Consider the following 24,422-nt stretch of genomic DNA (forward strand, 5'->3'; position numbering starts at 1 on the left):
TATTTTAATGAAAGGGTCTTGAGGCCCTTGGAAGTCCCTTGAACTTGTGAAATATGGTGATCACTTGATTAATTCACATCCAGTCTGAAGCTCTGTTAGAATGGAGTCAACTTTGTGAAACAAGGCAGATAGACAAAGTTTCTGTAAGTCACATGGAGCAGCGACATCCACACACAGCTCCTGTCTGAGTCCCACCAGCTGAAGGGGACAAGATCCTTCGTACCTAGCGACAGCTGTGAGGTCAAGCCTCCAGTACCTGCTTTCCAACAGGAACGGCTCTGAACTGAGTCGCTTCTATTTTCCACTGTTGCTGGTGTTAGGTTCCTGTCTCGTCCCAGAAAGAATTCAGAGACAAGACACAGAGGTTAGGAAGGTAAAGTGGGGACTTATTAAGGGATGGATAGTCCACTCTCAAGGGGAGAGCAGGCAGGCTCAGGTGAGCAGCTGCCTGGAGTTTCTTTGGCAAGTTGGTTACACAGGGTGTAAAAATAAGTGGGCAGAATATTCATTGGGGAGGGAGGGGTTTGGGGTCATATTCCGGGATTTCCATCCCAGATCTACCTTTCTAGGGGGAAGAGGGATTTGTGTCCTTATTTAGTCTGGATGGAAGTGTCATGGCCTTGGTGCATGATGGGTCCTTCTAGTCTGCAAAGCTAATTTTATTGTAATGAGGGCATAATGAACAAGAGGTTACATTCGGACACCCGAGATTCCTGCCTTTTCCCACCTTTCTTTGTCGGTCTCCAGGCCATTCATCACCCCAAAAGTTGTGACCACTTAATCAGCCGAGAGTTTCCTGCTTTTCTCTGCCCAAGGACCCCTGGTGCTTACATGCTGTATGGCTTACCACATTTGGCCCATGCCCCTCCTTTTTGCTCAGTTCCTGCCATTTGGCCTGTGTCCCCCTTTCTCTGCTCATTTCTAGCTACCTGCCTGCTGTAACACCATGAAATGGCTTTCCGACAGCATAGTCCTGCAGGCAGGCACCTGGCAGGCAGAGGACTTGGCCCTCTTCACAAGTAATTTTAGGTATCGGGACGGTGGCGACAGCCCTTACCATCTCATGCCTACTGGTACCCCTGGGTAATGAGCATGAAATGAGCACCTACTAGGGACAAGGTGCCAGGGGAAACACCAAGTCAGACAGTGCTGTCTATGGGAGCTGTCAGCTCTGTGTTCTGGGGGAGCTTGTGACGCTGGGCAAGGCTCCGCAGAGGAGGTGGCCTTTGAGCTGGCTTTGGATGATGAGCAGGAGGAGGTGGGTGGGCATTCTAGACAGCACTGTGCCAGAGCACATCATTCACATGAATGGCAAGGAGGCCGTCTCAGGGCTCCCCTGCTCTGCCCCCTCAGCACTGCTTGAGGGGGGTTGTTTCTCTCAGCAGCTTGTGCCTCTTCTTTCCTCAGTGATTATTCCATTGTTGACCAACCTCCTACCTCCCCATCTCACTATGAGAGGAGCTGTTCCCTTCTACTTCAGAGAGCAGACATGCTAGCAGGCACGCCCTTCTCCCCGTGTGTGCGCGACTGATGGCTTGTCTGCTCTCTGAAGGAGGGGACACTCCTACTGAACAAGCAGTCGCACAGACTGCCCAGCACTTCTCCAGCTTGCGGCTTGGAGGAACGTAAAGCGGGCTGTGGGAGAGCGTGGGGGCCACGTGGTTATCTGTACATGACCATGGGCAGTTACCACGTCTCTCTAGAGCACGATGGCCTCCTCTGTAAACGGGGAGGGACGGACACCTCCTCTCTGGGGTGGATGTGAAGGTTGAATGAGGCAATACCGTAAAGGGCTTATGACATTGCCTGTCCCTGAGAAAGCACTCTGGTCATGTTTGCTGTCATCATTATTGACCTCAGAGTGGATGGCTACATTCTCTTGGCTCTCACGACATCTTGGGCCCTGGACCACTCTCTCCCCCTCTGCAGCCTGGCCAGCTCAGCTGCCTTCACTGGTTCCTCTCCCTCTTCCCAGCTGTCAGATAGTGGCGCTCCTCGAACTGTCTGGGGTCCTCTTTTCTCCTCGGCACAATCTTTCTGGGCCATCCCCTCCAGTGCCATGACTTTCAACACGCTCTCTGTGTTGAGTTTGCCACCCAAGTTTCTATCCTGCCCTGATCCCTCCAGACGTCCAAATGGAATTTCCATCCCGCTCTCTTGTTGGCATCCCCTCTTGGCTGTCTCCCAGGTCACAAAACCTCAGCGTATCCGAAGCAGCCTGAGAGGCAGGGTAGTAAGAGCCCTTGGCTGGGCAGTCAGTCACATCTGAGGTTTCCTCCAGGTTCTAACCCCCTGGTGTTCTGTGGAACCCTGAGCAAGTTATTTAACCTCTCTAGCAGCCTCAGGCTTGTTTTCTGTAAAATGGGAGGTAACTGTCTCATGCTGAGGGCTGTGAGAGAATTGAAGCAGGGTGAGAAGAATGCACGTCATGGACTCAGCACAGTCCCGGGGGCCTCGGTACAGGATGCCAAGGGGCTCACTCCCCCACCCCCACCCCGGAGTCTGGCCTGGCAACGAATGGGGGCATAGGCTGCTGAGTAGGGGGATGGCTCGGGGAGGAACGGGGCTGGGAGGAGGACGGGCAGCGGTTGAGTTTCTGAGGTGGCTGTTCTAATCACCACAAGCTTGGTGGCTGAAAACAACACAAATTTATTCTCTCACAGTTCCGGAGGCGAGAAGTTGGAATCTGGTGGTGCAGTGCTGCTTCTCAGGGCTTCAGGGGAAAATGTGTTCCTTACCTCTCCGGGCTTCTAGTGGCTTCTCTGCGCCCATGGCCACAGCACTCTTGTCCCCGCCCTGTCACCACACGGCCTCCTCCCCTTTGCATCTGTGTCTGTGCTTTTCTCTCTTCTAAGGACACTTGTGATGGCATTGAGGGCCCAATATGACCCCGGATTCTCTCTTTATCTCAAGATCCTAATCACATCTGCAAAGTCCCTCTTTCCAAAAATGTCCCATTTACACTTGCCAGGGATTGATGTGGATGTCTTTGTGGGAGAGGGGCGGCAGCATTTTTCAGCGTAGTCATCCTCCATTAATCAGTTCCCCTTGCTCCCCACGTCTGGTGGATCAGTAACCCCGTCAGTCTTTCCGCGTCTCTGCAGACTTCCTGTCACCACTGTAGTACTAGCCCAGGGAAATTAAAAAAAACAAATATGAGAAAAGCTATATTCACAGAGGCGATCTCTAAACATCCAGCAGAGCAAGGGCAGCCCATTGTTTTATCCCACACAGAAAAGACAGGAGCAGGACACCAAATTGCACGTCTAGAGTGATTTTAACTGCAGTGGTGTATGTGTCTAGGAAGCAGACACGGATGTTTATCTGTCCAGGTCCACATTAGCTCCTCTCTATATGTCATGTCATCTGCAGGTAGAGAGTTTTACTTCTTCCTTTCCAACCTGGATGTGTTTTATTTCTTCTTCTTGCCTGATTCCCTGGCAAGAACCTCGAGTACCATATTTTGCTTTTTCTTTTAAGATCTAATTGGCTTTATTAGGCAATTCATGAATCTGGCAGAATCCCCTCTAGCAACCAGAAGGGGACTTCCTCTTGAATGCCAGGCTGAATAGAAGTGGTGAAAGCAGGCATCCTGGTTTTGTCCCTAAGCTTAAGGGGAAAGCTTTCAGTCTTTCGCCACTGCGTAAACTAGCTGTGGGTTTTTCATACACGCCCTTATCAGGTTAAGGAAATTCCCTTCTATTCTTTGTTTGTCGAATGGTTTCATCATGAAAGGGTATTGGATTTTCAAAGGCCTTTTTTGTGTCAGCTGAGACGATCATGTGTTTTTCCCCTTCATTCTGTTAACATGGTGTATTGCAGTGACTGGTTTTTGTATTTTGATACTGTAGTAGGTTGACCAGCAGCTCCCAAAGCTTCATGTCCATCTGGAACCTTAGAATATGACCTTATTTGGAAATAGGGTCTTTGTAGATGTAGTTAGTTGAGTTCAAACTAGAGTAGCCCTGAAATCCAGTGATTCATGTCCTTCCTCAGAAGAAGGCAGTGCAGAGATGCAGAGACACACACAGGGAAGGTGGCCCTGTGATGACGAAGGCAGAGACTGAAGGGGCGCAGCTACATGCCAAGCAGCCCCAAGGATGGCCGGCCACCCCCTGAGGCTGGGAGCGAGGCCTGGAGCAGATTCTCCTTCAGAGCCACCAGAAGGAATGACCCCTGCCAACAACTTGATCTTGGACTTCTAGTCCCCAGAGCTGTAAGGAAATGGATCTGTGTTGTTTTTAGCCACCTGGTTTGTGGTACTTTGTTATGGCAGCCCCCGTGAGCCTGTACAACCCCCTTCCATTCCTGGGATACGTCCCACTTGGTCATGATGTAAAATTTCCTTACTCTGCTGCTGGACTCAGTTTGCTAGTGTTTTGGAGAGGTTCCCTTCAATCCAGTCTCCACATTGTGGCCAGGATGATCTACACATACACTCTGTGCGTGCCTTCCATGCCTCGAGGTGGTGACAGCCAGTTCCTGAACAGGGTCTCTGAAGCCCTGCACCCACAGACTCTTTCCTTCCTGCCTCACAATACCTCCTGAGTCCACGTCGCAGCTGTGAGAAGCTTCTTTCAGTTCCTTGAGCATATCCCAGTGTCATCTCCAACTCCCTCCCCTGAAGCTAACTGCTCCCCCATCCTTCAGATGACACTTTAAAGGTCACTTCCTCAGGGCGTGTCTCCAGCTGTGCGGAGGTCTCCCTGCCCGTGGTGCTCTGCACTTTGCTCTCCGTACCCCTCAGCACGTGGCCAGTTCCTCATTCAGCCTGTGTCCAGCCGCTGGGCCATCGGCTCCACAGTAGCAGGGGCTGCCCCACGACTGTGGGACACAGGGCTGGCTGGCTGGCTGGTGGGTTGGGGTCGTCTCTCAATGGATGGCCACTATTTAGAGGACCTGACAGCAAGTGGCATTGGATGTTAACTTCAAAATCCAGACTCCACTATGGGGAGGCAGTGTGACAGCACCAAAGGCATGTATGTCACATTTCTTCTTGAGAAAGTGAACGTGGATGGAAGGAATTGAGTTTTGACCTGTGGGGAAGGGAAATCTCTGGAGGTTGAGACCAGGGCCCCAGTGGTGTGTTGGGTGGTGGTTGCAGTCTTCAGGCAGAGAGGGTGAGGCTACGGAGGGAGTCTCCACCACGTGAGCAGGGGCCAAGCACCTCCCCCCCCCGAAATGCTGTCTGTGGAGGGCAAGAGAGGAACTCGGTGAAGGAAAGGATGCTCCAAGTAGTGGGAGGAGACCCCAAGGAGGGAGGGGGAGGTCCTAGATACCAGGAGAGGAGGGGTGTCCTGGGGGAGAACTAACTGGGCGAGCTCAGGCTGCTAAAACAAAATATTAGAGGTTGGGTAACCAATAAACAACAAATGTGTTTCTCAGAGCAATGGAAGCTGAGAAGTCCAAGATCAAGATGCCAGTGGGTTCTGTGTTGGTGGGAGCCTGCTTCCCTTCTTGCCGTGTCCTCACATTGCAGAGAGCAGAAAGGGGCGAGCTCTTTGCAGGCTCCACCTCCATCCCCTTATCCTCTGCCAAAGGCCACACCCTCTAACACCTGCACATTGGGGGTTAGGGTTTCAACATGTGAATTTGAGGGGACACACTTAGTCTGCAACGGGGGAGGTGTGGGGACTTTGGGGTCTGAGGGTACGGGAATCCTGCCCTGCCACTTCGTGCCTTTGGGAGTAGCCTGCCCTCTCGGAGGCTTCAGCGTTCTCACCTGGGAGCCCTCCTGGCTGCTGAGGGTTGGCACCCAGTGGACCGAGAGCGCGGCAGGCTTCTGGCCAGCCCGCCTGAAATCAGGGCAGCTGCGTCCATCCTGCAGCTGCTGCCTCCCGGCGGGTCGGCTTTCTGTTCCCCGAGGGTTAGGTTGGCCCTGTCGCCGCTGCCATCCGCTTCTTCGCAGGGACTTGGGGGCCAGTGAGGAGCGGTGTCCCAACACCACTGGCTTCTCTCTGGAACCCTCCTTGGCCCCACCGAGAGAGGTCTGGCCAGCAAGCTCATGTCTTCCAGAACTCTCCCAGCCCCCTTGCCCTGTTCCTGCTGGAGTAGAGGTGGGGCCCCCCGCACCTTCCTTCCCCTTGTCGCGAGACCTCCAGGTGCCTGCTCTCCGTCCTGGCATGTGGTAGGCACGCATGCTCAGTTGCTTCCATCGCCCGGTGTTCTGGTGGTCATTTGTCTTATTTGGATCTTTAGTAATCAGTTTCCAGGCAACAGATTGGCTTTAACTACATTCTGCTGGTTAACACGTGCTCCCTCTGAGCTAAAGTGCTTGCTTGGTGTGAGGGCCGAGCACCCCTCCAGGGACCTCTTCTCCGGATCCCCTCCGGGTTCCCAGCGGCGGGACCGGGGCTGATTTACCCGCCATCTCGTGGCTTTGTGCACGGTAGGTGCTGGGTGAGGGGATAAGAAACCAGTGCTCGAGTGTGGGGTGAGGGGGGGCAGCAGACTTGGTACGGATTAGCTTTCGTTAAGAGAATCTACTTAATTAGCATTTAATCCCCCCAGTGACCCTCTGCAGCTTTTACGGCGAGAGAGCTGAGGTACAAGAGAAGGTGAGCGTCCCGTAGCTACTTGGGTGGCCAAGCTGGGATCACAGACCCCCTCTCCCTGCCGCCAAAGTGCCTTCAGCCACTTCACAGGCTGCTGCTGCCTCGGTCAGCAGTGTCTTCAGCGGCTGCTGTGGGTGTTTCTCCCGAGGAGCAGAGAGCTACAGCAGGGAGGCAGGGCCGTGCTCTAGAGCACCCTGTCCAGCGCTGGTGTGTGGGTGTTCCGAGAGTGCTGTGTTGAATTGAAAGTGTCTCAGGGAATTCTGTGGAATGCCCTGGAGTACAAACTGGCGTCCAGACACACACAGTTCTCTTCTTTTCCTCTCAGTCGTGTTTGCAAGCTTTATCAGATACTCAGCACCTGCTCCTCCACCCGGGGGACGGGGCTTTCGGCCTCCCGTGGGCTCTGGCCTTCCTGGGACTGTGCCCTCTGCCTGCTCGGGTGCAGACTCCCATCCTCTCGGCCCCGGGCTCCTGCGGCCCGCACCTGGGCTCGCCAGCCCTGCAGCACCCCTGCCCGCCTCCATGCCCACAGCCTGGGCTGCTGAGCATCCAGGAGAACCACGGGCTCAGCGGGCAGGCTGGAGTCACTCCACATTCACGCCGGGATGCTCCTGCCTCACCTGGGGCCTCAGGCTTCCCGGGGTCTGCTTCCTTCTTCCCAGAGAACAAAGCAACCCTCAGACAGGCGCTCCCTTCCCGTCTGTGCCCCGCAGCCTGCCCCCAGCCGCCTGCCTGCTCAGCCCTCCCTTTCCCCTCTGCTGACTCCTTCCCACCAAGTCTTTCCCATCAGTGTTCCCTTCCAGCTGGCACCGCGGCTCTCCTGCCCTTCTCGGATGGCTTCTTGGAGGAGGTGTCTCTTTGATACCCCTTGGGCCATGCGAAACCGGCTCCCATCCCTCTCTCTGCCCAGACTGTTCACGGCAAGGCCAAGCCCCTTCTCATCGTGACCTCATGAGCTGTGGACACCACTGAGTACCTTCTCCTTTTCAGAAGACTCCTTTCCCTTTTCTCTTTATCCTCTAAGCCTTGGCTGCTCTCCTCAAGGTGTGCGCTGCCCTCGAGCGCTCGACGCTACACCTGCTAGTCATAGCCCAGCCTCTCCTCTGAGCCCGAGAATGCGTATCCTGCGGCCTGGCGACATCTCCACTTCAGTTCTCACGAGCATTATATGCTCCCTGTACTCGAAGCCGAACGCTCTGTTCCTTCTCCAAAAACTATTCCAGAGTTTACAATTTTGTGACTTCCAGTCTATTCCCAATGTTGTACGATGGTGGTCAGGATGGAAACCCTGTGCCCACTGGCAGCCGCTGCCCTCCCTCCCCTCCCCGCACCCCCTGCCAGCCACTAATTTACTTTCTACGTAGATTTCCGCGTCTGGACATTTCACATAAATGGAATCACACGACCTGTGGTCTTATGTGCCCTCTGTCACTTAGTGGAATGTTTTTCAGGTTCCTCCTTGTGTAGCTGAGTCAGCACTCCATCCCTTTGTGTAGTGGAAGAATATTCCAGTGTATGGAGAGACCACATTTTGTTCACCGCTCAGTCACTGATGGACACTGGGGTCGCCGCCACACTTCAGCTGTTGCAGATGCTGCTGCTGTGATTTGTCGTGTACAAGTTTTCACATGAAAGTTTTCATTTCTGTGGGAGTTGGAATTGCTGGGTCATCTGGTAGTTCTGTTTAACATTTTGCAGAGCCATGAAACCTTTTTCCACAGAGACTGCACAATTTTCATTTCTACCAGTAATTTATTAGGGCTTCACTTACTCCATATTCTTATAACGGATGTGTTTTGCGTGTTGACCTCTACCACATATAAGCTAATTATAGACCAGCATTTGTTACGAGAGTACCAAGGGGTGAGCCATAGCCCCCTGTTTTGTTGCATTTGTATTTTATTTTACTTAAATTATTTAAATGAATCTCCTTGTTTGGGACGGTTTTATACAGAATACAGAAACAAATGGTTTTATACAGAAGTTTTGCAGTGGTACAACTTTTTTATTCAGATAAATAGTACTAACAGACAGAACCTTTGAAAATCCAATTCATCTTGTTGAAAATCTAATTCGTCTTGTGTAAGATCCAGTTGTTAATCGTTTTACTAACTGATGATGGGTAATGGAGGACTGTTATGAGTTGGATTGTGTTTCCATTGAAAAAATGCTGGAGTCCTAACTCCTGGTACCTTTGTGGCCCTGATTTGAAGTAGTCTTCGTACATGTAATCAAGTTAAGATGAAGTCATATTGAATTAGAAGGGACCTTATTCCAGTCTGGCTGGTGTCCTTAAGAGAAGGGACAGAGATACAAGGAGAGGGTCTTGTGAAATGGGGCAGACAGAGATGAATGTGTCTGTAAACCAGGAACACCAAAGGCTGCCGGAAACTGGAAGAGGCAAAGAAGGATCCTCCCCAAGAGGGCTCTGAGGGAGCACGGCCTTGCCAGCACCTCGATGCTGGGCTTCCAGCCTCCAGAACTGAGAGGACGAGTTTCTCAGATTGCGGTACTTTGTCTCAGCAGCCCTGGGACACTCATGCAAGGATGTAGGAGGTTTATTATAAACAGATGAGCTTGTTGCTTTTTTAATGGTCCCTGTCTGGTAACAGTAGAAAGGATAGAAAAGTTAACTCAATTGTGCTTAAAAGAAGAAGAAGAAGAAGAAGAAGAAGAAGAAGAAGAAGAAGAAGAAGAAAGGAATCACCTAATAACACATGTAATCTCCATTTTCCCACAAAAGATAATTAAAAATTTGTTTAAACAATAAAGAAAAACAAAAAGTGAACTCAGGTGAAGTGATGTCTATCTTTTGTTTCTCACAGGCAAAGGGCGGGGGCTATGAAAGTGAAAGTGCTTACCCGAATGCAGAACTCGTGTTCTTGGAGATCCACAACATTCACGTGATGAGAGAGTCTCTGCGGAAACTGAAAGAGATCGTGTACCCGTCCATTGACGAGGCGCGGTGGCTGTCCAACGTGGACGGGACGCACTGGCTGGAGTACATAAGGGTACGCAGAGGGCCCGTCCTTTACATGCCTTCTGGTTAAGGTTTCTCTGCATTTGGGCCGTAAAGCTACGCAGCTGTCTATCCAGGGGTTTCTCAACATTGCAAAGAGGCACATCTTTGCTGGGTACTTGAGCTTCCTGAGCTTTCATAGTTTCCAAGGGCAGCATCCAAACTGTGGTCTTTGTTGGGGGCTTTTGTGACAGAATACAAAGGACTAATGGTTGCCTCAGATCACGGTTTTAAAGTACTTTGTGGCCTTTTGACAAAGGACCTTATTTACTACTGTCATTTTTCTTACTGGAAGTTTTTCTTTTTTCTTTTTCTCTTCCCCCACAATACTGATGTTTCCTAGTGATTCTCAAATTGATTGCATTCTTGTTTGGTTTATTGACCTGAACAGAATTCTTTTTGCTGTAGTAGAAATTAAATGGAGCCTAGTTTAATGTGCCTTCTTTTCTGAAGATGCTTCTTGCTGGGGCAGTGAGAATTGCTGATAAAATAGAATCTGGGAAAACCTCGGTGGTGGTGCACTGCAGTGACGGTTGGGACCGAACGGCCCAGCTGACGTCCCTGGCCATGCTGATGCTGGACAGTTATTACCGTACCATTAAAGGATTCGAGGCTCTCATAGAAAAGGAGTGGATCAGCTTTGGACATAGGTTTGCACTGGTAAGTTGAGACGGAGAGGTGCATGCTAGACTGTTTTGCTCTGGCATATGTGTATCACGCATCACACACACACACACAAAGGCTTTGTGCCCTGTATGAGACCTGAATTGCCATAATAGAATGCCATGGACCTCAGCATCATATGTTCCTGGTAGGACATTCTATTCTGTATGTGTGTAGGTGTGCCTTTTTTAAAAACAAAACAAATGATGTAAAAACTCTTATAACCTAGAATTAACCTTCTTAAAGTCTATAGTTCAGTGGCATTGAGTGCATCTGCAGTGTTGTGCAGCCACCACCTCTCTCTAGTTCCAAAACATTTTCATCACCCCCAGAAGAAAACCCCATGCACATTAAGTAGTCACTCCTCGTTTTCTCCTCCACCCAGCCCCTGACCACTGCTAATCTGCTTTCTATCCCCCTGGATTTGCCTGTTCCAGGAACCTTGTGTAAGTGGAGTCATACAGTATTTGTCTTTCTGTGACTGGCTTATTTCACTAAGTACAGTGTTTTCAAGGTTTATCCATATAGCATCTATCAAATTGTAATTCTTTTTCGTGGCTGAATAGTATTCCATTGTGTGGACATAATTTCCATTGTATGGCTATCCTGCATTTTATTTATCCATTTACCTGTTGATGGACACTTGGGTTATTTCCACCTGTTAGTGGTGGTGAATAATACTGCTGTGAACATTGGTGTACAAGATTTTGCCATACAAAATACTGTAAGACTGGGTGGCTTAAACAACAGAAGTTTATCATCTCATTGTTCTGGAGGCCGGAGGTCCAAGATCAAGGTTCTGGCAGGGTTGGTGTCTCCTGAGGCCCCTCTCCTTGGCTTACAAATGGCTGCCTTCTTGCTGTGTCCCCACATGGCCTCTCCTCTGTGCACGCACATCCCTGCTATCTCTGTGAGTCCAAATTTCCTTTTCCTATGAAATACCAGTCAGACTGCGGGTTAGGACTTCAACATATGTATTGGGGGAGGCACAGTTCAGCCCAGAACAGCCTGCTTTCACACTTGGGTGTATACCTAGAGGTGGAATTGCTGGGGCATCTGGTAGGGCATTCTTGGGCTGCTGTTTGTGTCCTAGTTCAAGTGGTCTTGAATCCCTGTCCAGGCCTTTGAGCCGCTGGGGATTCATGTGAACTGTGCACTGAGCTGGAATACTCTGAAGCCCCGCTTGGACTCGCCCGTGGAAAGCCTGGATGGGCAGTGAGAGGGCTCCAGCAGCACCCACTGGGGGGCACCAGGTGCGTGCTATGACGGGGAGGCGGGGCAGTGCCCCCGTTGCTGAGCCGTGTGCCCTTTGGGAGCTGTGGTCCTACCCTCAGACACATCCCTTCCCTCCCTGTGCCTTGGTTTCCCTTCTCTGAAACAGAGTGCTGCAGAGGAGGGAGGATGAGCTTCTGTGTGTCAGGTGCTTAGGACAGGGCCCGGCCTGCGCCAAGTCCTGGATAAATGTTAGCTCCTGCTGTTAATTTAAACAGTATCATGAGCTCCCGTGTTGCTTCCCCCTCAGCGAAGGCTGGGAGAGGCTGTGGCGTCTTTCCCAGGCTTGCACCTACCTGGCTATCCCTGAAGACCCACAGTCCATTCTCTTCCACCTTTCCTCCCCAAACTCTGTCCTGGGCGACAGACAGCTGGCAGGGGCCCTTTACTTTCCCAGCTGTTTAGGGTGGAGTCAACATTCAAACAGTGTTTTCCAGCCTGCAGCCACCCACCTACTGGTCCTTCTGCTCTGCTGGCCCTCAGGTTTCTGTGGATGAGCAGTCTGAGCTCCTACCTGAAGCCGGTTTCTGTCCTTGCCCACCTGTCCCATCATCCGCCTCTCGGACCTTCTCACGGACTGCTGTCCAGCTGTTCCTGCCCCCATTCCCCTCTGCCCTAGATCATTCCCGTCGGTATGGAAACATGCTGTGACTTCTCCCGCCCTCTTCACCACACTCCCCTGTCCAGCTGTCACCCCAAATACCTTCTCCCCTTTTCAGCAAAGCTCCGCAAAACTAGTCTCTACTCACTCTCACTGTTTCTCTTGAACCCAGTTCAGTCAAGTGTCCTCCTCACAACCTTGCTCCGCCCTGAGACTGCTCTTGTCACAGCCACCAGTGACTGCCACTCTGTCACGTCCTCCTCTCGTTTGGCCTGAGCATCTGAAACTGTTGATTGTCCCCTTCTTGTAGAAGCACTTTCTTCCCTTGGATATTCACAACCTTTTGAATTTCCTCCTACCTCTGGCCTCCTCTGTCCCCAACTTCTTAATGTTGGGGTGCCCCAGGGCTCAGTCCTTGGATCATCTTTCTCTGTGTTTAATCCCTTGCTGATCCCAGCCCATCCTATGACTTTAAATACATAGATTGCAACTCTATCATCTCTTCCCCACTGCCTCTGACGCCAGCTTGGTTCACGCCTGGCCATCTCCCGTGGGACTATTATAGCAGTCTCCTAAGTAGCCTCTCTGTCACTCATCCCCTTCCAATCCACTGTCCCCCCATCCCCATAGCAGATCTGCTGCCGCTGCTCCCCCGCATGGATCCCTCCGAGCCTTCCCCGGCTTGCTAGCTTGTGGGCCGACTCCACGGCACCACATTTGAGGCTGCTGGTGATCCGGCCCTAAGCTGCTTTTCCAGCCTCGCCTCCCCACCCTCCCCGGGCTCAGCCATGCCCAGCTACTTGCAGCACCCCTGGTGTCCCCCACCGCCTTCACTGCTTCTAATTCAGTCCGTCTTTGGCCAGCCAGGAAGCAGGTTCCTCCTAGTCTTTCAAGATTTATTCCAGGGCTGGGGAGTAGAGCTCAGTGGTAGAGTGCATGCTTGGTGTGGACACGGTCCTGGGTTCAATCCCCAGTGCCTCTGTTAAATGGAAAAAAAAAAGATTTATTTCAAATGAGACCTCCTCCATGACTGTAACTTGTGACTTTCCCTCCCGGTTCCCTCCTCCTGCCCATCCCAGGGTGGCCACTTATTCCTCTGTGCCCCACCATACCCATCTCCAGCCAGGAAGCCCTTGCACGCTTTATTGCCTTTGTGATTTGCAGGTCTTTCTCCCACAACCAGACCGTTTGTCCTGGTGCCCCAGGTGCCTAGCCAAGGGCCTGGCCTCTATTGGACACCGTGAAGCTGCCTGAAGCCCTGCGGGCCAGGCGGGGTGCCTTGTGCACACTGTACGAGTCCAGTGTATGTCTATTAAAAGAAGGAGTGAATCCTAAACTGCGAAATGTCGGTACAAAACTTCCCCTGGTGCCTGAAATACGGAGAAGCAGATTCCACAAGTTATTTTATAAAGGAGGAGTACAGATCTAGGACAGTGCATGCAGCCGCCATGCAGAACAGTAGGGTAGGTCCTCAAACAATTACAAATAGACCTACCATACGACCCGGTACGTCTGCTTCTGCTTATAGACATAAAAAAAGTGAAAACTGAGACTCAAACACTTCTTTGCACATCCATGTTCATAGCAGCATGATTCACAGTAGCCCAAAGGTGGAATCAACCCAGTGTCCCTCAACAGATGAACGGACAAACAGAATGTGGTCTATCCATACAATGGGCTATTATTCAGCTTTAGAAGGGAAGACAGTTCTTACACCTGCTACAACATGGATGAACTATGAGGACATTATGCCAAGTGAAAGAAGCCAGTTGCAAAAGGACAGATAAATTGTATGATTCCACGTATATGAGGTATCTAGAGCAGTCAGACCTATACAGACAAAGGGTGGTGGGTGCCATGGACTGCGGGAGGGGAGCAGGGAGTTAACTGTTCAATGGGGACACTGTTTCCACATGGGAAGATGAGAAAGTTCTGGAGATGGATGGTGCTGATGGTTGCACAACAACGTGAATGTACTTAGTGCCACTGACCTATACACTTAAAATGGTTACGATAGTAAATTTGGTATGTATATTTTGCTACAATTAACATTTTTTTAAAAAGGCAGTACAGTGTTATTCTGAAGTGTTCATGTTGACTTGGTCATTTCTTTCTTATGTCTTTCCTGGTGGAAATCTCATAGATCTAGTATTTCTCACTCTTCCTATGTCATGACCACCTTGTATCTTCATAACTTTTCTCATCCTTTTGCTTAGTCATCAGATTATGTGAAGCTTCTGTTAGAATGCTCACTCCTGAGCCGTTTTTTAACTTGACACTTTCAATATTTTTTTCAGTCCTGTTTATGTGTTTGAAACTATCTTTTACCTTTTAGTATGAATCTCTTAGCATCTTCTAAAATAGCAAAAGGTATGACATACACTACTGGTGTCAATTATATCTCAAAACTGTAAAAAAACCCAGAAATACCATACTGAAGGGCTCCCCGTTACCATTTCAGGAGTGAGATTTTTTGAGGTTCTCTGAGTCATGTGGAATTGGCTAAAACTCGCAGATTATTAATTGTTATTTTGATTCTCAGACTTCCTGACATTTCTGAAAAATGGAAAAAAAGCTACTCTTGTGGAGAAAATGACAGTCATAATGTGCTTTATGAGCTGCTAATTGCTGGTCCCATGCTGACATTGTGCACTTGGTGTGGTGGCTGCGGCCAACCCCATCATTTGGACTGAAAAGTTTACTGGCCATTTGCTTATAACTTCTTGATCTCGGTATTAAAGTGAAATTATAAAACAATCAACATGTAAAAATATAGTACACTGAAATTTTGTTTCCTAAGAGTAATGGAACTCAGTTCAATTCAATGAACATTTTTGAGTGCCTTTTATGTGCCAGGAATCGTTAGGCCTTGGGACATATAAATGAGACATGATTCTTGCCACTAGGCAATTTAAAGTGACTTTCGAGAGGACCTACATTAAAATGTTTAACCTCTTGATTCTTTTCAGCGAGTGGGCCATGGCAATGACAACCACGCAGATGCTGACCGGTCCCCTATATTCCTGCAGTTTATTGATTGTGTTTGGCAAATGACGAGACAGGTGAGAGGGTTCAAGTATGTTTCTGACCTTTATAGTCTGATTCAAATATGTCTTAAAGGTAAAGAGAAACTTTAATTTTATGTTCATTCAAAGTGATATGTGTGTGTGTTAAATATGACCCCTTCTGTTATTTAACTCAGTTTGATTCTAATTCACTTGGAAATATAAGCAGAAAGTTGGAAACAACCAACTTCACACCAAAAGGTACTTTTCTTGTGTGAATGGTTTTTGTCCGTCATGCGGTCCAGCAGCTGTGCAAATGCTGCCTCTCAGTCCGGCCTCCCGTGTGCTCTGTCCGTCTGTCTGTCTGTGTCTGGGAGGGCACACACAGACCCCTGCTGGGCAGGTCCGGGAAGAGTCACCAGGTGTTGGAAATGGGGATGTGTCTGAACAAAGGGGATGAGACCAGGGACTCCAGGAATCCTCCCACCCCGAGGTGAGGAGGGAAATGAGTGTCCCAGGATAGGGTGGCCTAGGACAGCAGAGGGGAAGCTGCTGAGCTCCGTGTACGGGCCGATGGTCGGCAGGCCAGAAGGCACGTGCTCTTTTATTTCCCACCTCTCCCACCTGAAACCCGAGTCTGGGGTCTTATCCTTAGTTGGATGCAGTGCCAGAGAAATGGACCTGGATTCAAAGCCAGTGGAGAGAGACCAAGGGACAGAGAGAGAAGGGACAACAGAAATAGAGGCAGTGAAAGGGCCATGGTGGGGAGGGGCCGGGAGGGAGAAAGGGCAAACCACAGACAGCCCTTTCCAGGGCGCCTGCTGCCCAGTCTAGCTTCCCGGGGGGGTGGGGGGGTGGGGGGGGAGGGGCTGGGGGAAGAGAGGCTAGGAAAGCACGGCCTGGGCGCGCTCCTTCCTGCTGACCCGGAGGTCTGGCCATGGCTGCCTTAGTCACAGGAAGGGGACCAGCTGGCAAGACTGCTGGCGACTTGTAGTGACCCCTGATTGAGCCGCCTGGCCACCTTATTGCAATTCCCCTGGAGCCTTTTAAAGGCCTTCCGCCTCCCCACCTCGGAGAGTCTGAAATCCCAGTCCTCGCCACTGGGTGCTGATGTGAGTGTGTTGGGACAGGAAAGGGGTTGAGACCCACGGCACTGCCCACAGCGCCCCTCGCCACGTCTCCACCTCAGCTTGTGGGTGCCAGGGCGGGGCCTGGAAACTTGTAAAGCTGTGCCTGCTTGGGCCCCGGCCCTGGAGGCCCTTCTTCCTGCGGGCCTGGGGGAAGGTCCAAGTGTGTGTAGTTCATCAACGTTCCCCAGGTGGTTCTGATGTGAGAATGAGGTAGAGGACCAGTGATCCAGACAGTGGTGCCAAGCATAGTCCTGGGGCCAGTAGCCTCTGCCTCTCCCCATCCCCAGCTGAGAGATGCAGATTCTCTGGCTGCCCCCGACGCTGACGCTGCGGGGCTTTGGGCAGCCCTCAGTCAGGAGCCCTCCAGGGAGCCTGCTCTGCCAGCTTCTGCGCTGCTCAGACTCTAATGAGCACACAGTTCCCCTGGGCATCTTATCCAAATGCAGGTTCTGATTCAGGGGTCTGGGGCAGAGCCTGAGAGCCCACATTTCTAACAAGCTCCCAGGTCATGCTGCTGGTCCACGGATCACACTGGAGTAGTGGGGATCTCGAGAGACTAGACATACTTTCAGAAATAAGAAAACAAAGGGAGGTGGGCGGGGTTCTAAGTGGCCAAAGCAGATTTTCCAGAGTCCTCAGGCCCTCCCTTAGAACTTACTTGGACTTTTAGACCCAGCTTCCCCAAGCTAGGTGGGCTCTGTTTTCTGAGTGCCAGGTCCCAGCTGACTCAAAGCAGTCAATTAGAAGGGTGGGGAGTGGGAAGAGGGGTGGTCTCAGAGGTAGGCTCCCGATGGTATGAGTAACAGGTAACGGGTAACAGCATACACATACTCAAAAGGCATGGAGGCTGGCCCGAAGTCTTACTGCTTCATAGTGCCATGTACTTGCTGATTGTATTGATGCCAAGCCAGTAACAAAATTAAATGATGGTTACATTCAGGTTAAGACAGGAAAGTACGAAATACATTTTAGAAAAATTGCATAAGAAGGTTGAACACAGAAAATAATTCTGATGCTTCTGAAGGGATAAACACCATTTTTGTAGCTTATTCCTCCCAAATGTCTAGATAAATTGTGTGTGTGTGTAACACCTTCAAGCTGACTTCATTCTTCATATTGCTTAGTGCCTATTTCTATGTCTAATCTATATAATTCTTCTTATGTTTATTGAATTTTAATAAAGTGAGGGGTTTAGGTTAGAATATTTCAGATGCCTCTTACAGCTTTAAGACTGCCTATGAAATGTGTATAATTAATTTCTTTTAAAATAACATTGTTAATGCATTTAAAGGAGACACTCTGAAGAGCAGTCTATCAATTAAGTCACAAGTGAATGAGATATGTAGCTTGTTAGAAAAGATGCGTTCATGTGACCGGATTAACTTATTTTTAGGTTGCCTACTGCTAAATGAAGTCAGCTACATCAGTGCAAAGTTGTTAGAAATCTCACAATGAAATGAACTAGTCTGTGCAGAAAATGATATAAAAGGAACTAAGGGGAAAAGTAATTGAGTGACTAGAGAAGAGTCTCAAAGACACTCTACAATAACTCCAGTTTAACAGACTTTTTGCCCTTTCAGATAGGTTTAATATTTGTTGATATTTTTGTCCCTCAAGAGGTGCAGACTTTCATTATGGATTTCTGTGGGGTTTTTGACACCATATTTTTGAAGTATATGGTATAGTTTCCAGGAGAAGAGGCCAAAATAAACTGTGAATCAGAGACTTAATCTTTTATTTGTATTACTCTAGTGGTTGCTACTTCCTGTGATGAAATGTTGCCTGAGTTGAGTTTAATGCCACCGTGCCCTGTGGATGTGAACAGCATCCTGACCTGGCATGAGCGGATGGAGCCCTTGTGTTCTGGTGGTGTGGGTGCTGATGGGCTTGGGCTGAGCCCGCCCCTCCCCCGACCTCCCATACCTGCTGCCGACTTGGCGAGAATAAGGCTTGTAGTCAGAGGCAATAGAACCTCCAACCAAGCTTCCAGATGCCGAATGCAGGCTCAGGGTTAGGGATAGAGACTCATATGGCTTCAAAAATGTATTAATAATAGAAGCTTTGCTGTCCTGTTAGTAAATGTGTATTTTTAAATGTTTGAATATAAAATGTAGACCTTCCATTTCTAGCCTTGATTTAATAAAGTTTCAGTATACATAAATTTTGTATTTTTGCTTAGAGTTCACAAGTTTCATGGTGCCAGTGATTTATAAATAGAGCATAACTAAGCTGCATAGAAAAATATTGGGAAAAAAAGGATATAATATACTTGAACTTTTAAAAGATAGCCATTTGGAACATGGGGCCATGGTCAGAATTGCAAGGGGCAATCTTAAAGGCTCTGAGAGAGGATTAACCAGTAGCTAGCTTTAGCATTTCAGCCAGATTTAGTTGATTTAATTCATCATTGATTTAGTTCCTCTAAGAACAAGGACGTTAGTGAGACCCACCACCGCAGCTAGTTTCCAGGGGTTTCTGGAGAAGTGGTATTCCCATGGGGCTCCTTGGACGAAAGCTGTGTGTTTCTCTGAGAGCGATCCTTAAGGCATAAAGAGCGGCAAGTCTTCACCTTGGGCAGCTGAGCAGAGTTCCTGACATGGCCTAGTCTAATAGCCTGGGGAGGAGAGGAACAACTGTGGGGGGCGGGGGGGGGGTTGGACAGCCCTGCATTGACCATTGTTTCTAGCTGAGAAGCTAGTCTCTGGTCTAGTAAAGTGATAAAGGTAAACTTACAAAATAAACTTTCTATACATGATTCGTCATTCTAGAGAGACAGGATTAGCTGTGATAGTGTGCAAGCATCTCTGATTAGGAATAGGTCTTTAAGCTGTCAAATAAAGATGTGCTGGATAGTTCTTTTGGTTTTGTTCTAATTGGCTTGGCTTAATTGAGTAGGTAATGAACATTTCACTATGTTTTCAGTTAGAATTCTGGTGCATGGTAGGCTCCCAGTACATGCCTGCCACTGGGATTGTTATTATCATTTCCAGATTGTCTCCTCATGGTTACTAAATGGCAGCTACCCGGTGAAACCTCCTGGCAATGGCAGTTCTTCACTCGAATTCTGCTAAACTCCGTTAAGAATTACCTAAGACAGGTGGGAGGGTCTAGCTGAATGGTAGAGTGCATGCTTGGCATGTACAAGGTCCTGTGTTCAATCCCCAGTACCTCCATTAAAATAAAGAAACAAACCTAATTACCCCCCAAAAAAGGAACTAAAAATAAATAAAGCTAAAACAATGATCAAATTATTGATAGGAAAATAAATAAAATAAAATGACTTTTAAAAAACAAAAAATTACCTAAAACAGCATTTGAGAAGATCATGCGGTTTTCTTCCTTATTCTGTTAATATAGTGAATTACAGTAATAGACTTTTTTTTTGTGAAGATCAAATCTTAAACCAGCCTTGTATTCCTGAGACAAGCCCCGCTTGGTCATGTGGTGTTGCCCCTCTTACATATTGCCAGGTTCAATGTGCTTATATATTGGTAAGAATTTGGGGAATGTATATTCATGGAGTTGTCTCTGTGGAGAGGTTTTTAATTTTGAGTTATTTCTTTAATAGATAAAGACTTTTTATTTCTTCTTGAGTCACTATATGCATGGGCTGTACCTAGGAACCCCCTCCCTCCTCCATGATGCAGAATGTGCCTCCAGGGCCTCCGAGTCGAAAGTTGGGCCAATAGTAGGACTTGTCCCATTTGTTTCCCTTCTGGGGCAGGCGCGGCATCATGGTCCTGTGCCACTGCCTGTTGCCAATGTCTGAAAACAGCTGTTTCATACATTTTGTGTATGTTTCAGGCCGAAGGGTGAATGTAGGCTCTGTTCCACCATCATGGCGAGGAGCGGAAGCTCTGTAAGCTTTCTTAGGCATAAAAAGTTCAACAGTTCTGGTTGTTTCAGGTTGTTTCTCAGCCAGATCTATAAGCTTGGATTGGAAACTATCGATAATAAAGTTCTATGTGGACTCAATTTTCCTTTTAATCTTTTAACTATATTCCAAGTTGTAGTTTAGCTGTCTTTCATATACACACACATACACAAATTAGTACTAGTTTGTTTTGGAAATTTAACCTTAAAATTAAACCTTCTTTCTTTCTCCATTTAAGTTTCCTTCAGCATTCGAGTTTAATGAACTATTCTTGATTACAATTTTGGATCACCTTTATAGCTGTCTCTTTGGGACTTTCTTGTGCAACTGTGAGCAGCAGCGACTCAAAGAGGTAAGTGTCTCCCGCTTGCCCCATTGCTCAGGTGCCTTTCCACAAAGTGGCATGGTGGAAGCAAGACTGATGGAGAGCGGCCTTGGGTCTCGCCCCGCTGCTGTCTGTACTTGGAGTGGTGGCACTAAATGCCCTCCCAGGGGCCGCCAGCCCCAGCACGTGTCTAATCTTCAGGCGATTTGAGGAAAGCCCCTGGCTTTCTGGGTGCTGGGGCGCCGCCAGCCTACAGCTCCCTGAGGCCTCTAGGCTCACTGCTAGAGGCCAGACCCCTCAACCCCCAAATGACCCGGTTCTGCAGTCACTCTCTGTGCTGACGGGGAGATGGTACTAGGAGACCTTGGAAAATGATGCTTTCAGATGAGCCCCAGCTCTCTCTGGGTTCCAAGCTAAAGTTCCTTTTCCATCAGACTGGTAAAGCTGCAGCTACCAAGCTTCTCAGAGTTATATTTACCTCTTCCTTTTCTCCTCACTTTGGGATAAAAGACAGAAATGATCAAAAGTGAGGAAGCACTGGGAGAAGACAGCTTAAAGAATGTCATCCGGTTCATAGAAAAGGACTTCTGCCTGCAGGCGAAGCGAAGGGAGCTAGGACAGGAGGGAGAAAACTGCAGCCCCCAGCGCAGCTCCCTCCCTCCTGGCTGCCTCCCCTCCGCGGACCACGCCCTCATTCCGTGCCCTCCCCGCCTCGCTGGCCTTCCCTGCTCAGTAACTTCCCTTGAACTCCTCTAAACTTGGAGTTGACTGGGCCCAGTCCTGTGTCCTCTTCTTGCCCCAAACTCTGTTCTCTCTGTAGGTGATTTCGTCTGTCTTGGATCTACATGCCATCCTTCTGTTCCTTCCCTGCTCTTTTGCATTTCACTAGATGGCACCTCTGCCCAGCAGGATGCTAAGGTCATACAGAGGGGCCATCTTGATTACTCCTTTGCCCTCACCCCAGCTGCCCCGTTCAGCCCATCAGTGCGTACTGCTAGCCCTGTCCCCAGGGTAGATTGTTAGCCTGGCCACGTCTTGCTGCTCCAAGCCTTGTTGAAGCCGCCCCACCACTAGTCTCACACCTGGACTAAGGCAGCTGCCCAGAAACGAGCTTTGTTCGCTCCCTGCATTTCTGACCTCCAGCCATCCACTCTAAGTGTAGCAACCAGGGTGGCGTTCCTGAACTGCAGTCTCATCATGGGCCTCTCTTCGGTTTAAAACCTCCCCGTAGCTTCCCACTGTGATCAGGATAAAGACCACCTTCCCGTGGGCCCAGTGTGACAGGCCCTGTTAAACCCTTAAAAAGAAAAAATTTAAAAGAGTGAATTTTATGGTATGTGACTTATCTCAGTAAAGTTTTTTTTTTAATCAGCCACAGAAGAGTGAAGTTCATATGTTGAGTTTAAATCTTTATGGTCTTATTTTTTTTTTAATCAAAATGTACTCTAAAAAATAAGCTCCCTTGAGATAAAATTTACAAACTACAATTAACCCCTTTAAATTGGAAAGTTTACTGTTTTTTAGTATATTCAGAGTGTGCAACCATCACCACCATCTAATTTCATAAAATGTTCATCACCCCAAAAGAAAACCCATGCCCATCAGCAGTCCCTCCCCGTCCTCTACCCCAGCCCCTGGCAGCTGCTAGTCTCCTTTCCTTCCCCGGGGCTTCACCTGTTCTGGACAATGCATATGAATGCACTTGTCTTCCTGCGAAGGGCATATTGCACGCAGCAGAATGTTTTCCAGGCTCACCCATGTTTAGCATGCACCAGTACTTCAGTTTTTATGGCTGAGTAACAGTCCATTGTATGGAGAGACCACATTTTGCTTATCCACTCATCAGCTGATGGACTTTCAGGTGGTTTCCACTTTTGGCTCTAAGAATACCTCAACTGTGAACATTCACATACAGGATTTTCTGTGCTTTCATTTCTCTTGCGTAGATACCTAGAAATAGAATTGCTGGGTCATATGGTAGCTCTATGTATAACCTTTGAGGAACCACCAGACTATTTTCCAAAGCAGTTACATTTTACATTTTCATCAGCAGTGTCTGAGGGTCTCATTTTCTTCACACCTTTGTAGACACTTGGTGTCTTTTTGATTCTAGCCATCCCTGTGGATGTGAGGTCGTGTCTCATTGTGATTCTGATGTGCGTTTTTCCCTGATGACTAATGATGTTGAACATCTTTCCATGTGCTTGTCTGGCCATCTGTATGTGTCTGTGGACAAATGTTCCTTCACATCCTTTGCCCATTTTTATTTGGGTTATCTGTCTTTGTATTATTGAGCTTGTAAGAGTTCCTTATGTATTCTTTATGTGTATAAGTCTCTTATTAGACGTGATTTGCAAAAATTTTCTCCCATTCTGTGCATTGTCTTTTCATTTTTTTAAAAAAAAATTATGGAAAATTTTATTCCAGTAATCTTGTAAAGTTATGTGAATTGGATAATTTCTTCTTTTTTCTTTTTGGATGGTGTCATTTGAAACACACAAGTCTTTAATTTTGATGAATCCAACTTACCTGTTTTGTTGTTGTTGTTTGTGCTTTTGGTGTCATAGCTAAGAAACCACTGCCTAACCCAGGGTCATGACGATTTAAGCCAGTGTTTTCTTCTAATAGTTTTACAGTTTTAGCTCTTACATTTAGGCCTATGAACCATTTTGAGTGACTTTTTCTATATAGCAAGGTAAGGGTTCAACTTCATTTTTTTGCAGGCGGTTATCTAGTTGTCTCAGCAGTGTGTTGAAAAGACTCTTTCCCCCACTGAATTTTCTTGGCATCCTTGTTGAAAATCAGTTGACTATAAACGTGGAGGTTCATTTTTGTGGTCTCTGTTCCACTGATGGACGTGCCGGTCCATCCTATGCCAGTACCACCTGCACTGATTATTGCTTTGTAGTAAGTTTGGAAACTGGGAAGTGTGAGACTTCCAGATTTGTTCTTTTCTCCAAGATTCTTTTGGCTATTTGGGGTTCCTTAAATTATTGCTGGTGTTTCTCTATGAATACAAAATATAAACTACGAAAAAGTGCTAATTGAATTTCCTGTGTCTAGATAACTTGTGAGGAAGCCAGCTGGCTCGGGAGCAGCAGAATGGTAGAAACACTTCTGGCCTCACCATTTCCTCATTTTGACTTTGTCACCGTACTTGATCCATGTTTAATGTTTATCTGCCCCATCGTGCCTGTGGGCTTGGGTATTTTCATTCCAATGAGCAGCGCAAATAGTTAGTGTTTCTAAATTGTGTCCTATAAAATTGGGAGGTGAGGCTCTAGGATTTAATGACATATTCTCTATTTAAGGCTTCTCCAGCCTGCCACAGCACACTTTCCCCCCAGATAGCCATGACTTTCAAGTGAAAGGAATCTTATCTGTAAATTCTTCCTATAGTGCCTAATATTAAGGGTCACACAAGCAACCTGCAAACAAGAATAAAAAATGTATTTCTTACATACGGGCCCCATCATCCTGGGATTGTTAGAAAGTTCTCATTCTGCCTTCACACAGACACCGTCACCAGATATTACCTAACTCAGCAATATGTTTTTCCAGGCCAGTAACCAGTGTGTTTTCGGGTCTTCCCCAGCACGAGGCCATGCGTGCAGAGGGATGGGGTGGGGCTCTGTCAAGGTTCCTGAATTTTTATCATTTGAACTCAGTTAATTATTCAGGTCCTTTTCAATATGTGATACAAATTCTTGGGGGTGGCAAGAGACTTGAATTTAATTCAGTGCATTGTTTGCTTGCTTTTCAGGATGTATATACGAAGACTATATCTTTGTGGTCTTACATCAATAGCCAGCTTGATGAATTTTCTAATCCCTTCTTTGTGAATTATGAAAACCACGTCCTGTATCCTGTTGCTAGTCTGAGTCACTTGGAATTATGGGTAAACTATTATGTGCGATGGAATCCACGAATGAGGCCTCAGGTATCTTTTTGTTTGTCTTCTCAAAAGAGCGTATCTTTC

General features: G+C 48.2%; 1 protein-coding gene across 6 annotated transcripts in view; it reads left to right on the forward strand.

The window, feature by feature from the left end:
- The window catches only part of MTMR1 (myotubularin related protein 1), a 61,658-nt gene that overhangs the window by 32,234 nt on the left and 5,002 nt on the right, over positions 1 to 24,422 (forward strand). For all 6 annotated transcript variants that reach the window (XM_074359354.1, XM_074359356.1, XM_074359355.1 and 3 more), the window contains 5 exons: positions 9,380 to 9,565; positions 10,027 to 10,233; positions 15,079 to 15,171; positions 20,357 to 20,470; positions 24,207 to 24,383. In XM_074359354.1, coding sequence (XP_074215455.1) covers positions 9,380 to 9,565; positions 10,027 to 10,233; positions 15,079 to 15,171; positions 20,357 to 20,470; positions 24,207 to 24,383 — 777 coding nt within the window. The remainder of the gene's footprint in view (positions 1 to 9,379; positions 9,566 to 10,026; positions 10,234 to 15,078; positions 15,172 to 20,356; positions 20,471 to 24,206; positions 24,384 to 24,422) is intronic.

The sequence above is a fragment of the Camelus bactrianus genome, chromosome X (assembly GCF_048773025.1).
Source record: "Camelus bactrianus isolate YW-2024 breed Bactrian camel chromosome X, ASM4877302v1, whole genome shotgun sequence".
NCBI lineage: Eukaryota > Metazoa > Chordata > Mammalia > Artiodactyla > Camelidae > Camelus > Camelus bactrianus.